At 40.4% G+C, this 17,114-nt stretch overlaps 1 protein-coding gene across 3 annotated transcripts in view; it reads right to left on the bottom strand.

The window, feature by feature from the left end:
* zbtb16a (zinc finger and BTB domain containing 16a) overlaps positions 1–14,870 on the bottom strand; it is a 97,604-nt gene extending 82,734 nt beyond the window's left edge. For all 3 annotated transcript variants that reach the window (XM_079486942.1, XM_079486943.1, XM_079486944.1), the window contains exons 1-2: positions 14,652–14,870; positions 11,240–12,580 (exon numbers count right to left, since the gene is read on the bottom strand). In XM_079486942.1, coding sequence (XP_079343068.1) covers positions 11,240–12,489 — 1,250 coding nt within the window. In that variant the 5' untranslated portion in view covers positions 12,490–12,580; positions 14,652–14,870. The remainder of the gene's footprint in view (positions 1–11,239; positions 12,581–14,651) is intronic.
* Between the last annotated feature and the right edge of the window lie 2,244 nt (positions 14,871–17,114).

Raw genomic sequence — 17,114 nt, forward strand, 5'->3', positions numbered from 1 at the left:
CCGGACAATGATCCAAAGGTTGGGGGTCAACACCGGACCCCCGAGACCCTCCCATTCCTACCCCCCGGGTGCAGACCTCTGCCCCATGAACTCTGACCCCATCCGTATTGTGTGCCAAAAAATAATAAAATCTGTTCCGCAAGACCGTTCTGTTATGCGTATTGTATGCAAGGCTTTTTCATCTCCCACTTTCGCTCTCATTCTTAACATTTAAATCAAGATTACACCAAGATTATGTGGGATTCAACTGGCAGATGGTGCTTTTTCCCATATATCTGAGTAGAGCCAGAAGTTGGCTGGGCTACTTTTTCTTAATGAAAGAAAACAAATACTACTGCTTTCAGAAAGCTTTGGGTATTGAGTCCAACATGATGGCATATGATATTACAACACGTGTCAGGTTTTTTTTGGCAGCACAACGCAAAACAACACGAACCCATATGTAAGGAGTAATTTTTGAAGTAGGAAATACTTTGACCTACTGTGAACCAACTGGGGATCCCATCCCTTCGGATCAGCCAATAACACAGGGCAAAAAACCTTGAAGATTTACAGAACTGAAGTTGGGTTGCAACAACTAATCGATAATTTTATTATCGATTAGTTGTTATGTGACATTACTTGTGAGCTGTGCAGTTATAAATCAAGCGCGTGTTCCCTTTTAAAATGACAGTTTTAGACGTGTCCCTCCGTGCAGCATGATGCACAGTTTTAAAGTCAAACGTCTCTCTGTGCGTGCATCTCTTCGTGTGGCACAAGACGTGTTTTGCATACATCTTTTCGAGCCGCACAGTTTTAAAGTTTAAAGGGGAGAGGTGTTTTAAATGACAAAATTAAAGATTATATTAGTAAAACTCAAAAATATTGCAAAGCACCCTGATTTGGGGGTTTATTTAGTTAAGAGGTGGGGAGTAACAAAGTACATTTACTGGAGTACTTTTTGAGTATCTGTACTATACTTGCATATTAGAATTTCTCGTTCCTTTCATTGTACTTCACTACATTTGAATGATATCTCACTTTTCATGCCACAAAAAAATGATTTCCTTGGCCGACCGCCCCATGACTATTGTCGGCTGCTTCTAATATGACACACCTGAATCAACATTTTGTGAGAAGGCAAATAAGCCCAGTTGTGTATATTTTACCCATCTCTGATTAAGTTATTATAAGCAAAAGATCCAAATAAACCTTTTATCAGATTAATCAATCGTAAATAATCATCCAAGTAATCGATTATCTAAATAATCGTTCGTCGCACCCCTAAACTGAAGTATTGAAAAGTAATAAAGGCGTCTAAATACCAGCTTAAGGAGTTCAACTAGTGTAAAACAAAGCAGCACACAATATTTGGGTATTGTAATAATTTAAAGTGAGTGATTGTTTGTTCTAGTGTATAGGTCTATATACAGCAATAATAAAAAATAAAATTTATTTATTTAATTTGATTAAAATTATTATTTGATTAGTTTTAAAATGAAAAGTTTATTCATTTAACTTCTTATTGCAATTATATTCTTGTTAAATCAAAACAATTATAATGCATTGACCTAATGCCTTCCCACAGACTTGCTCTAATTCTCTTTTTTCCTAAAATTATTCCCCTGAAGAAATGTAAATACAAATATACACTATTGTGAGTTAAAGTACTGCTCAAGTCTGAAACAGATTGTTTTCACCCACCCCTGGAAAAAACTTGCTGTTCTTTCTGCTCCTCTTAAACTGCATGCCTGTCACACCGTGGCACTACTGCCGCTGTTGTTTTTCTAAACTTTGCCTGTTTGACAGATTCTTTGCTGATCAATAAAAGACCCTCTATGAAGGCCTGGAAGTCGGCTCGCCCCACCCGCGATGCTCTTTGACCTTACTGAAGGCCTGACTGAGCAAAAACACTGGCCTTCCCATGAGGCCCTGCAGGCTCCTGTTTCACTTGGGCAATGAAAGGGACTACTGTAAATAATGGGGGCCTGTTTGACCCTGCCTTTGTCTGTGGCAAGACCCCTGCATCCACTCTACTGTAACAGAACTAACCTTTCACAATGGAAGCTCTCATGGCTACGAGACCCCAATCCTCTCGACACTACACCCAAAGTCAGGATTTAAAACAGCAGTCAAACCTCCCAGACAAAGTTCCAAGAGGGTTACCACGTTATTTTAACATAAACCCTATATGATCTCAAACAAGCCCTAAAGAACCTTATGAGTTATGATCAAGTTGTTTGTGGTACTCATATTACAATGTGCGCAAGTAAAAAATGCCAAAAGCCAAGTTGTTCTAAATGATATGTGAGGACATGTGAGGACACGAAGCTGAGGTAAGCGTGATATGATAAAAGAACAACACTACCCGTTTAGAACAATACTTGAAAGTACATCTTTAGCTCATCAAAAAACAAGCCCGAAGACAGAATCAATGTGACTTTTCTTTCACATCGAAGGTCAAACAGAGAGCATGGGGTGTAAAATTGCTGGGCGAGAGCGCGGCGGCTTGTGTCGTGGAGAAGCAGAGAGCTGCCGCTCTGCTCCATGGTTAATGGTGTACAGCACGTCCTGACAGCATCATCTGTTTCCGCCTGCCACGGACACAAACAGCAGAAATGATGCCGCGTGAGTCATGACGTGTCACAGTGGGCAGCTCTGGTGATCAGTCCAGTAAATGGAATGGCTTTTGGTCTGCTAGACAGTGAGGGAACACAAAACACTTCAGCCTGAACTAAAAGGGGACAGAAAGCTTTCCATGTAACACGCCAATAAAACTCAAGTGCAATTTCAGCGACGGGTCAAAATTAGTCTGAGAGGGGGGTGGAAAAACTATATCAATTCATCTGCAAAAAGAAAAAGCACATACATTTGATTTTAGCATTTCATGGCTGTCTCTGTCAGACGAACAGAGAAATGAACAAGCAACAATATTGGCTGTTGGCAGCGTGGGGAACAAACAGCGAGGTAATTAAAATGTTAGGGGGACATTACGGATTTACAAAACACTTTCTGTATCACGCGTGACACAGAAAGCCTGACGGTCATGCCGGACGTCAAACAACAGCCATTTACAGACGACCATCGCTCAGTCTGGGTCTAAATGAAGGTGGGGTGCTTAGTGAAATAATCTCTTCTCTATTGAATTAGAGCTCTAAAGTATTTGGTAATGTAAGTGTAGGGCACGGCCCCTTACTCAAAAAAACGCTCTCTTAAGGCCAAGCCATTAATCATTCATCCTGCCTTGCTAGTGATCACTGCGGGCGTCTTCAGTCAGCAAATGCATAAATCAATTATGGTTTTGAGCTTTATTCTACCATTTATCCAACTGATACCCCTGGATTACAACATGGCTTAAATGTGCCGCATGGCTTTCTGTGCTCGCTTAGAGTTGCCATCCCATATCTCTCAAATGCCTGCAGCAGCAGATAATAGAGAGAGAGAGTGTGTCTTCTTCTTGCCATGTCTAGGCTAACTCAATTTCTACCCCTCACAGAAAGTTACAGAGTAAAAAAACAGAGAGGGGTGGAGACAGAGTAAACCCTGAGGGGCAAATTAACAGCGGCGCAAAATTGGTGATTTATTCGATAACTTGTGTCATGCTGCATGCTTTGCAACCAATCATTAGGCAAAAAAACTGCTAATTCTGTTTGGTACCACTTTCATAAACAACGCAGAGATCACTGTATTTATACACTCTTAATATTATATTATCAATTAGCTCGGAGCGATTACACAAACTAAGCACTACTGTACTTGCCAGAACAAGTTTGACAGTTAAACAAACCTAAACGCCCACATTCTACCTGATCCGAGATCCCAGATTTGCTGTGATGGGTATTTTATTACCCCCCTCCATAGCACACTTGTATCACTCTATCGGGGGCCCCTTGCCAATCTCTGGCACCCCATTCAACAGGCAACAAAAGAGCTAATTAGAGCCCCTCTCAGTGGAAGGCCGAGGAAGGTTCTGATTTGATACTTGCAGGGGATTCCAGAGCCCCAGCAGTGCATTCACACAGCCCCGTGCACGCTTGGCTTGGCCCTTTGCTCCAGACCTTCATTGTACGTGGGATTCGGCAGCGCCTTAGAACTGGCGAGGGGGGAACCGACGCGTCTGCTTTCATGTTACAGGAGCCAGAAACCAGACGCTAATGGGATATTGATGGGATTAAAACACTGTACTTACTGAAGAGAGAAACCTGTGATATAACATGGATGAAATAAAAGCGGCTGAAGAGCTTTCCTTTGAGGATGTATGAGTGTTTTGTATTAGCCCTGTTTTGATTGGCTTTCTAAAACTAAGACTTTTTTAGAATGAAATTTCTTCATTTATTGTACTGCACATGTGTCCTTACTGATAATATTTTCTCGTTTATTATTGATATTAATATTTATAAACTAAAATAGCATAATAGAGATTTATTTATACGATCTACTACTCATTCTTTATTAAGAATCTATATTTTTTTTACGTTTTGGTATAACAGTATCGAAACTATAGAATAACGCACATACAATACTTATGGTAATTATGTTCAGACCAAATAAAATATTACAATTTTAGATTTCTATATCTGCATTTTATCATTTTTATTGTAGTCAACCTTTGCCTAGAATCTCCGGAAACGTTTTAAATCAAAAAACTTTTCAGATTGATAAAAATGTCAAGAATCTCTTTTGCACTTCTCTAATGAAAAAAATGAATATGTTGGCACAATCATATTTTTGACTACCAAAACCTTGACCTTCAAATTGAGAGATTTTTAAGACAATGGAACTGGAAGCTTTGAACAGTAGTGTGATATTAACATGATTCTTCAAAAAATGTCAATGCAATAAAATTTTATATAGCGCTTTTCACAATGTACATTGTTCCAAAGCAGATTTACAGGGGAAAAAAAGAAAATAAGAAAAACACAATAAAGGTCATCATTGTAGTTTGTTAAAACAGTGTCTAAACCAATTTATAAGAAGTTTGACATAATCCAGTAGTACAATCTAACCAACAGCAGCTCGTAAAATTGTAAGATTATGAAGACAAACAAAAGGCTTTAGAAATCCTGACAAAAAAGTAGCTCTTATAACCTTTATCATCAAACTCAAGTCCACTGTAAAAGAGTCAAGCGTGGACCAGGAGCCATTCTAACCAACAGTACACAAGACATGCCCTCCTTCTATGAAACACTACTGCTTTATCTTAACCAGCGTTCTTTCGCTTCTTCTACATCACCACGGCCACCATTTAAATCTGATTTCAACACACACGTATGAGCATCAACATGTGGCGGGCAGAATGGCTTTAGCGTGCCACCTGGCACCACAGTGGGCTAGCGGCACCCCGCTCTGCCCGTAATCCTTCCATCTTCAGTTGCAAGAAGCAGATAAGAAAGCGGCCAGAGAAAGGCACCTCAGTAAAAAGCCCTGTGCACAACCGCCATCTCTTTTTTTTAAACGGGCATGCCAGATGCCTATCACTTTAATAATAGCGCTGTCCGTGTTTACTTTTATTTCTGATTCGCAGCGAGCCGTCTCTTATTTTCATCACCCGACAACCAGTAAACCTGAGTCATACAGTAGTAACTAGGTGATGGCTGAGATACGAGTGCGACAGAACCGAATCAAGCACGAGTTTGTTGGCGAAATTCATCTGATGATGTGTTCCGATACAAGAATCAACAAATGTGTTTTTGTCAGCGGGTCTATGATGATAGTACAGAGCTGCAGTCAAGGTGCGCAGTCCAATACACATGATGCAACCCTGTGTTAAGTCTTTAATCGATACATCTCTTGTCTTGACTGTGAGGACAGAAGGCAGATTCCAGATCAGAGGGGTGGTGGTGTAATTCTTTACAGTTCAAGCAGGGCCTTTTAAAGGCTGTCCATAATTGGATGTCTGCCAGCTGCAGGTGTATGTGAGCTGCATTGACAAATACTACAACCATAGATAAAAGTAACAGTACATAAGTTAACATTTCAAAAGGCATTAGATATATTCTTGGTGTACATTCCTATTAGCTTAAATACTGTGGATTACTTGCCACAGTAAATTGTAAACGTAAATTACTAGTAGTTAAAATAAATCAAGTACCAATAAAAAAATAAAAAAGTAATTCTGAAAACATAATTTATCAACAAAATAAGCCTTTCAATTAATTTTAAGAAAGCTTCATCATACTTCAGAACGAAACCATATGAGTGCACATACAGATAGCTCTTAAACATTTACAACACTAAATTTCTATGTCCTGGTAATATTGGGAAAGGTCAACATCATTTTGGGGGGCATTAATCCCTTTTCAGAGTAACCATGAGCAGTCACAACAGAATTTCAGAAAGCTAATTGGCTAACTTGACAAAGTGAAGGGTCTACTTGTTTGAAGTCTCTTTGGTTTAATTGCAATCATTCTTAATTACCATACTGCTCCAGAGTTAAATACCACACTCCATCAAACCAGCTAGCATGTAGGACGTTTCACACTTTTAAGGCAAAACGGACAAATAAATGATCCGTGTTCACACATAACCATGTAACAGCATAGCACAGGACATTGCTTTTGATTTTGTTTGCACTGAATTGCCTGGGATCCTTACAACATGCACAATACTCATTTCAAACTATGATTAAACTACAGCGAGTAAAGAGAAACCTGACAGCGTCTTGAGTAATAGTGACAACAACCAGAGGAACACAATATCACTGAAAAGGAAAACATTGAGCAAATCTTAATGATATTAAGAGTTTTCTCTGAATCTGACGATGTGAATGCCAACACAAATAGCCAGCATCAAGTTTAGACACACCAACATTGTGTCTTATGTTTGCTGTGTAATTGTTGGTAACTTTCTAGTCATTTAAACCCCTTTTAAAGCATTTTTTTGGTTTAGTTATAATGATATAAATTGCACCCTTCTGTATAACTAATTCTAAGCATTAATTTTTTTAATGTGCCTGAACATCTGACTTTATACTTGTGCCTAAACATCTGACTTTATAATTGTACAAAATCACATCCTATGACACCTTAATAAATAGTTGATCTATATTAAACATCATTTATTTTATTTGTTAACCAACAGTAACCACAAATGTACCCTGTTTTTACTATGGTAACCACAGTTTAATGGTTGGTATTTGTGATTAAACTACAGGGCTGTTCAACGATTAATCGCGATTTAGCAAATCCAGAATAAAAATCACTGTGCATATTCATTTTATAAACAAATACGCATATATGCATGTAATTAAGTAAAATATTAAAATCTGTAAATATTTCTAAAGAATCCAAATGACATTAAATAAATACATGCAATATTTCCTAAATATATACATGTATGATTTTTTGTATAAATACAAAACATTCAAGAAACCACACATCTAAACACAAACTTTTATCCGTGCTGTGTACAGGGGTCTAAGGGACACTTCTGTAAGAAACGGCTGTTGCAGGAGCATTACAGCTCTGTGGTGAAATTCAGCTGCATTTTTTAGCATACAAGTTGTGAGGTGCCTCTCATCCCACTGCAACCTGACGTTATCTTTTTTCTGCAGCACCATGAGGACTTATCAACCCCATCTGCTCTCGGTATAGTGGAAAGCAGAGCACAGGGTTATCGTCATCGCTGATATGCACTGATAAGGCCCTGCCTCCTGTTGAAACTATGTAGCTAGCTTTCCGCTACCTACGCTAACCTGACTTTGTTCGACTCTCTTTCACCTGTCCACCACAAGGAACCAGCTGAGACCAGCTGAGTCTCTGAAACCTTAAAAGAACACTGCCTTTACAGGAAGTGAAGATAGGAAGGCACTGAGTCTCGTAAGAATCCAATGCTTGTGTAACATCCTGTTCACTGAGGCACAACATCCCACAATCCTGTGCGTCTGTTTTGGCATTTGGTACAAAGAATAGAAATGACGTATGGTGGAGTTAAATGAATTGAAAAATGAAATTTTGATCTCAATCTTGAATTAAGATGCTTTATACCAGTTCATACAAAACACCGCTTTTGGTTTAGGACACAGCCTCAGATTCAGCACATCAGTGTCACCTGATGATGAAAGACATCACAGGACGTAATATCCGTAGCTTTCAAGGATCCCTGCCTTGATCTCATTCATACAACGAGAGCAGCACTAAGGAGACCAGAAATCCCCATTAAACCGACAACAAACCAACACAGAACTGCACGGAATAGTGCATAACTCTTGTCCTTGTGAATTATTTCAGCACTGCAAGATTATTTTATTGTTGGCAGGAAATATTTCTGTAATCAGTTTCCTTTAGTCAAAGTACCACGAAACGTTTTCTCTGGCATAAAATATGCCTCTAGTTTTTTTAGTCAGAAAAGCTGCAACGGTGTTGAGAGCAAGCTTAGATTAAACTCCTGTGGGGGATTCTGGGTGATTGAAAAACAAATAAACTCCTTTATTTAGGCAACCATCAGACATAAATCTACTCCAGATATTACAAGATTGCTCCAGTGGTCTAGTTAATAGGACAGTCTTCCCCCTCCCACAGATTTAGAAATTGATGTATGTATCATTTAGACCTTTATATCATAACCCAAAACAAATGAATTAAGCTGTATTTAAAAAGGAAGCACGCACTTGATTCTCTCAGACACAATCACACCTACAAACAGAAAGACCCGTGCCTAATCTGGAAACAATTAGGGATGCTTAACATGACCTGTTTGCCCCAAATGAACCCTGCGAATAGAAATATTTTCATGTTGAATGCTAGAGGTGGTAGGGACCAAGCACAAGATGTTGCCAAATAATCTGTAATTAGTCACAATTGCTGCCACCCTGTCTGCTGCGAGCCGCTAGAAACTGAGCTCTCAAACCCTAACCAAAGAAGATGTTATACTCCTATTGCTTTTATTGAACAAGAGGATCATTACAACTTCAAACAAATTGAAAGATAAGTTGATTTAACCGATATCTCTACCGTAAGAGCAAGAAACCATATGAAATCATAAAATCGTCTCAGTTCTCATGATCTGACCCTTTTGCTATCATTGCCCTGTCCTGCTAGATGTAAACAGAATTAAAATAGACACTGTAAAGACACAAATAAACAGATATTTAACTTTTTTTAAAACACAAATCTAACCACCTTCATAATCAGCAAATCAAAACAATGTGAAACTATATATCCACAGTGCTTTTAAAATCACTGCAATTACCTGTCTATTTAGGCAAACGCTGCATTCTCGTGTACTCAAAATCCAGAACATCCAACATAATCACACTTGCCTCATGATGATTCACACAAGCTTTTACACTTAAATTAACACGGTTTGAGAATTACTTCTGTCTTAGATAAACATCAACCTGAATGTTCACATGGTGAATAAGCATTTTGCATTTGGCGAATAATTAAGGTAATTAAAAGGGATTTATTAATACCTTCACGGATGTGAATATTTAGGTTGAAACTGAATCCTCAGATGAACTTTAACCGTTGTGCATTCCAACAGATTAAGGACGAATGCTCAAACATTCTGAAAATACTGTCTTTAAGAAATTGTTCTTTAAAGTGATAGTAATAGTGAAATCCTTTCACCATTTATTCACCTTCTTCAAACATGAATGAATGACTTTCTTGTGCAGAACACAAAAGAAGGTATTCTGAAGAATGTTGCTAACCAAACAACGGTGACACCCATTGACTTTCATTGGTTATGGGTCTGTCCAATAGAAGTGAATGGGTACCGCTGTTGTTCGGTTACCAACATTCTTCAAAATATCACTAATCAAGACCCACTTAAGAATTTTAAGTCATATGACATGATTTTGTATATTTAAAACATTGTTTTCCAAGTTTCATATATAAATACTGTAATGAAGACATTTTTCTGGACGCTCTTTCTGGCCTACAGCGACACTCACTACAGTTTCCTACAACGACACGATTACGGGCTTCAAAAACTGATATCGTCTGGCGTGGATTTCCTCGCCCAAGGCCCTTTAACACCCCCACAAGTCATACAGACGAAACCCAGAGGCCAGTCAAGTGGCCAAAAGGTTACACCGTGGAGGTCGGCCAGGGTCCTCCGCTCAGCCCTCATTTCCTGGGCCGGACAGTCTGCACCACTCATAAAGCTAATAAGGCCCTGCTTGTCCCGGGTGGCTGGGGCCCAGGCTGGCTTACTCATCACTGGCCACACCATGGGGGTCAAGGGTGGGTGGGGAGGCTGCTTCCCATTATCCTGCCCCCTCTCCAGGTGCGGCTAATGGGCTAAGCCAGAGCCTCTCCAGGACCAGTCAGCAGCCACGGGAGCAGGCCTGGAAGTGATCAGCACCCAGCGCCAGAGCGCCCGCTTAAAGCAACAAAGTTAAAAATAATCATTTTTCTTCACTAGCCGTGGAATGTCTCATCTACTGTGTGAATGTTTGGCAATCTTTCAACACACGACATCTTACAGTAAGCAGAAGAATAGAAACAGGCAAGCACATAAATTAAACTCACTACGTAAAGAGTGCTTTCCTTTTGATCATTTCAATAGCTTACAATCTCTGTTTTACTTTCTGTTTTTCATCTTAAACTTGTTTGCGGCATTAATCACATTATATATATTTTATTAAACTAAATCTATAACATAACCAATACTGAGAGACTGGCATCTAATTTATTTAATCCATTAATTATAGTGAGAAATTAAGCAAGAGAGTTTTTCTTTCAACACTTCTTGAAGCCGTTGCAAAAAGTTAGCAAGATATTGTATAGCGTAATTGACCTATTTATTTCTCAGCCCTTTCAAATGTTATTTCATCTGAAGAGCATTTTTCTTGATAAGGGGAAAGTGAGAGGAAAACATTTGTGCGTAAATCAGCTTTGCAATCATTCCGTCGCGTATCCACCACAGGCGGGGTGTTAAACAAATTGACCTCCAGCATGAAAGTAGATAAGCAATCAACAGTTAACCATCACGACTCATCTTCCACTAATATTTCCCAGCAACTAAGTTCTTTAATCAAGGAATTTCTAAAAATGGCCACCTTACGCTCCATTGTTTTACAGAGCGCAGTAATTAAATTACAGACCTTGCCTTCGCACCAAGGGAGAAAAACACTCAGAAAGAACAAGCTGCAACACAACATACTGTACTAAACACAATAACAAATCTACAACCAAACGAGGCTTAAACTTTAACATGCAAGTTCATTGGTTTTATTTTAAGGGGAACGTGCAAAGATGCATAAACAGTGTGTGCAAAATGCATGAATGAAACGAAAACATAATGACTGGCTTACCTATGTTGCTCAATGGACTCATTGTCAGGAAGTTCAGCACCACACACGTTGCAGCGCTCGTGTTGGCCGCGGCCGTCGGGCTTCATCCCAGCAGCTAACTCACCGAGCTTGTTGAAGAACTCCCTTTGGATGAAGCTCTGAGGCAGCAGCCCCCCGTAGGCACTGAAGTCCATGGACATGGCCAGGGCTGGTGCCATGTGTAAGGATGTGGCCATCGAGGCAGGCATAGACAGCATGGCTTCGCTCTTATGGTTGGGTGGCAAGCCGTACAGCGACGCCAAGTGTTTTTCAGTCATTCCCGCCATGGCCTCAAGCCCCATCTGGTTGACCTCGGCCTGCTGGTCTCCAACACCTTCATCCCTAACATAGTGCAGCTCACGGGCACTGGTGATCACACTGCTCCTGGTGGGGGTTCCAGGCCCGTCACGATTCTTGTCATGGTCTCCGCTGCGCTCGCCATTGCTAGAGCCACTGGACTCCAGGCCTTTGGGGCTTTCGTGCTCTCCGCTCTCATCTACTTGCATCATCTCCATCTTAATCTCTCCCATCATGGGGTGAGAGTTGCCGTGCAGGGACTGTTCGGAGCCCACGCCAGGGTGCATGCTGCTCTGCAGGAGGGACTGGCCGATGCTCATTAGGCTGTCCACGGCGGCTTTAGTGGGGCTCAGGGTGGAGAGACTGAAGGAGGTGGAGACTGACGGACTCTGATCCACCATTCCGGGCAGTGCCAGCGCCTGCTGGGCAGCCAAGACGTAGCCGCCCTCCTCCATGGAATGCTTTTTTGGGTTCCTGCCGTGCCTCCCCTTGCGTTCTTCGTCATCTTCGGCGCCGCCGTCGTTCATGTTGACTTCCGCGTCGTTTTCGTCAGAGGACTGGATGGTCTCCAGTATCTTCAGGCATTGCTCTTCCAAGTATTCTATTTCTAATATCTCTGCCGCGTACAGCAGGTCATCCAGATCCTCAACTTTAGCTTGGAGCGTGGCAGTGTAGGCATACTCCAGAATCTGCTGGAAGGTCTTTGGTGAGAGAAAGTCCAGAGTGTAATGTTGGCTGTTGCGATGAAAGAGGATCTCGAACATCTTACTGGTGCAGGCCAACACCGTCCGGTGAGCGTGGAACTCCTGGCTGTCCACCATGATGACCACGTCACACAGCGTTCCGGCCAGGCGCATCTGGTTTGCCTTGTGCAGCAGGGCATTGGGGTGGTTGGGATTCTGGAGCTGGATCATACCCATTTTAGTCAAATCCATAACGTCGCTGAAATCCACACGGCCAACTCATGAGTCTTGCTTTCCACGTAGCAGTCTGTTCAGTTATCTTTGTTAGCAAGATAAGGTCAATCTGGATAAAAGAGAAACACACAGTTAAGTCACAATGTTCATTTTTAATATACAAATTGTCACTGTTTAACAGCCAAAGGGTTCTCAAAGAACACTTTAGGCAGGGGATTGTGAAAATAAATCCCCAAATGGGTCTTTTAAAAAAATACGCATGAATAAAAAACAAAAAAGACAAGTGGCCCACATGAGGAACGTGTAAACTTCGCTTTAGTGCTGTTAAAAGCTGGCTGTAATCAAGCCTTTGTTTCTATGTGTTCGAGCTCGTCTTACAAAGCCCATCAACAGCCTCCTGAAATGAAATGGCATCTTATTCAGTATTCTCATCACAGACAGGGATACTGAGCTGAGCATGGAGAGTGAGGCGAGCTGATGCCAGGAATCGCTTGGAACAGAGGATGACACAATACAGCTCCTAAAATGCCTAAAACCATCTTTTAAAATAGTCCTTAATGCGCAGAAATAAAACATACACAGCACTGATCTTAATGATGTTTAAAAATAAATTAAAGGTATTAGATTAATGTCAGCTCAATGGGGCTGTTGCAATAGATAAGCATCTGTGAAAAAAACTGAATATGGACATCAACCATCAGAATGATATCCACATATCACATTAGATTTACCATTATGGTCATTTATTACTTAGCCAACATGCATTCTCTCTATAATATGAATGTGAAAAATCTGCAAAGAGAGAAAAACAATTTTACGCTATATTAAACAAAAACTATCATACGCTTGTAACGCGTTGCAATAATCGTGTCATTTAAGTAGATCATTTAACACAAGCACTTTAAACTGAACATAATTAGAAGATCCGCCATAACATTTTAGTAAAAGCAGAAAGAGAGCCTCAAGCAGGTCATCTAATAAGTATCCGAATCAATATCACATACATTGAAAATTTAAATGTTTCTCGCGCTTTTTCCTCATCCACCTGCTCCAGAGAACAGCAGACGCGCACATTTGTTTAGTGTCTATACGGCAGACTATCGTCTTAGCTGTGGGTGACGGACGAATGAAATCAGCGAAAGTTATGATAAAGCCCGACACGAGCAATCCAAATAACAGACTGTAATGTGCATGCGAATCGCACCCGGAAAGCTGTTTTCACACCCTTATGACAGAACACCGAGGGCCGAATGATCAGTATTAATCGCGTTTTCATCGAAGTTAACTGTACGGAGGAGACACCGGGAGCAGCACTGACGGCAGGTTCATTCACGCGAACTGTACATCACTGTAACAAACATCAAAGAAGTGAGAAAAACGACGATTAAACAACAGCCGTGATTAACGCCATCTTCCTATACGATACCAATTAAACGTTCAGTCCAGACTGATCGATACAAGCTTGAAATGATTCGTGTGCACACGTGAATCCACTTAAGTCAAAGCACCGGGATTTAATTTTATATTACAGTTATAACCGGCAATGTCCGAGTGATAAGTTCGCGGTTTAAATAGTCCATTTCAACATCATGAAACAAATCAAAGAAAAACATTTAAAAAATCGACACGGTGACACGCATCCCAAAGCGGGCTCCGATTTAAAGATCAGACTGACAACCAAAATAAAACAAGCATTTACTTGTGTACTCTGTGACGTTCTTCACACGACAGAAGCCAAACGCATTTCTGACAGGATCAAACAACGTTAAAATGTTCAAATTGAAACGGTCACGCTCAGAATCAAGCACATGGACGCGCGTCACTGTCTGGTGCGAGATCAGACCTCACGTCCCCCGAATACTAAAACGCGCGCTTACGTCAACATAACATCTCCACATGTGTTAAGATGAACATAAGCACCCGTATCCATCAGGTGACACCACCTACAGACGCGCTTTAACTTTTCAGCGCACTTTCATCCTTCAACTTCGCCACGTTGAAGCAACAGTAGAACGCGCTGTAACTTGGCGTGATGCTGAGCGCGAATGCATCCGATGAACGCAATTAAAGAGCAAACGCTCGCGTCAACGTCAACACTTCCCAAACTGAATCCAAAAACGCGCAGAGGCGCGGGTCTGTCAGGCAAGGTAGGTTTTTGAAAAGCGGACGCCGGTACTCACCTGTGTCGCACGTTTCGCTTCCGAGTGTGCGGCTATTGGGACTATAGCATAGTAACGCAGTTCACAGTACCCGCTCTCACGCGCACTAACTCCTCTCTCCTCGCCGCTTAGCAAATCAACGAGCTGGTGACGTCAGCGCGCATCCTCGCCGGAGTCGCAACAAACACTGCTAAAGTGAGACACCTAGGGGGGCTGCGGAATATAGGCCAGTGTGTCTGGAACATCGTCAACTGTGTGTGTGGACTTTGAACCTTCGGCTATCACTACCTGTGCTAGTGCTTGTTCCAATTCGCCAAAAATAAACATAAAACAGCGTGTTTATGGTCACAGGATGATCTGGGTGAACGAGGTTTATTTGTTGTTTGGTTGAGGTTAGAACTGTGTGGGGAAATGTCATTTTGAGTGCACGTCATTGTGTGCTTCCTTTTTTGAGAAAATGTTTACGATATGCATATTTCAGGACAAAAACATTATTGGAATAATTACTGGAATATTAGTGTATCAAAAACATAGTTAATTCCATTCTTAATTCTATACAAGTTTTACCGCTTGTGCAAAAATTTATTTTTTCAACAATGTAAAATTGTGAAAAGTATTATAGTATTATGTTATACTATATAATGAAAAAAGGTTTGAATTGCTAATTATTATTAAACAAAAATATAGCCACGCATTCTACCGTTCAACACTGTTTTTTAATGTTCCCCTCTGCAAATTCTATTCAGTCTGTTGGCTACATTTTTCTATTCAGCATGTTGCCAACATTTGTAACATATATTTTCAGCGCATTTTATCCCAACTGTCCTGCAGTGCATGACTTTTTGGGTGACAGAGTAAAAAAATGGAGGGAAAGTGTGCGAGACCCTGTAAAGCCTGTGATGAGAGATCATACAACACAATCACCTTTGAGCTGCATGCTGTGCTGGCTTACTTGGGGATAAAGACAAAGGCACTGGCCTAATCTCCTATCTAATCCAAATTTTATACTGAAATTTATGCAGGAGGCAGGGTAGTGTTTTCAAGGGACAAAAGTGGAAAGCCAAAACTACACTTGTGGACAAATCCTAATACAGAAGACCTTTCATTACAGTCTTATTATATAATAATCTATTGTTTACATGTTTCTTCAAATAGCCCTAACATGATTTTTATTATATAGATAATGCAAATCATTTGTTTTTGTAACACATTTAATGATTTATTGATGGGTTTGCCATGCTTTTACTCTGCAGTAGTTTGCAACATGTCCACATATATGTGACATATATGTTTAACCTGTAGTGTATATACATATAGGTATAATACATTTTCGTACCAAAGTATGCCGTTCTGTTCGTGAGACGTATACATTGCGCTAACAGTGGAGCTTTGTCAGTCTCGCTCAAGGCTTTGACTGAATGGACTCTTTTTACACTTGTATAATCCTGGGGGTGCCTGAGGCCTGCCCCATGACCTCTGACCCTTACCTCTGACCTTGGCTGGATTTTCTCCTGTACAAAATGCCCCTCCCTGAGCATGGCCAAAGATGCATTTTCAAACCCATCATCCTATCATACAATTCAGTTGTTCATATCAGCTGTTTGGAGATGCGGTAAAATATGGGAAAATATAATGAAAGTCTTTCCTAGGGCCATATTTAATTACAATTGAACTCACATATTTAGGGGAGGGTCTGAAGCTGCGAAAGGAATTTCAGCTATGCAACCTGCTTAAATACGCAAAGTCACGGTGGCGTAAGATAGTTAACAAATGTGACCCAGTCTGTGAAAAGCAAGCCTCATCATTTCATTATGAGATAATGAGCATTAAAATTGGACTTTAACCATTCATTTCACTATGATTTCAATCTTTGACATGGCTTTACTCAGTCAATAATATCAAGGTTATACTTTCAGTGAATGTTGTTAATGATTTTATGTAGAAATGCAGTAAATCACAAAAAAGTCTTTAGTTGGGTTTTTACAGGCAGGGTCTCCCAGGCTTATAGTTATTATTAGAAATATGTTTAACACAGCACCTCTAAGACATTATTCTTTACTTCTGTTTTATATTTCATCTAAGGAATGGGTGCATTCTCTTGTTAATGGGTTGACTGAGCAGTTTACTCTCTCGAGTGCATATTTACCTCTCTTCTCCCCCAGCCTCTTACCTGTTTGGTTAGATGACAAGGTGATCCGTTGATCAATACTGATCTGGTATCAGCAGGGTGAACAATAGGTCTGGGCTGGTTAAACCTGTGCTGGTTTCAGATGACAAGAACTTCATCCTCAGAGGTCACAGATCTCACAATCTGAAAATGCTCTCTGAGTATTAGGACAGAAGCATTCCAGGCAATGGTTACATTTTAAGACATTTTAAACATTTTCTTAATGCATTTCTTGTCTTATCTAAAGATACACAATCAGATATTATTTTCAAATAGCCTATATTATAAATATCTCATTTGAAATTTGTGTATGAATG

This window comes from Barbatula barbatula (genome assembly GCF_947034865.1).
Source record: "Barbatula barbatula genome assembly, chromosome: 22".
Classification (NCBI taxonomy): Eukaryota; Metazoa; Chordata; class Actinopteri; order Cypriniformes; family Nemacheilidae; genus Barbatula; species Barbatula barbatula.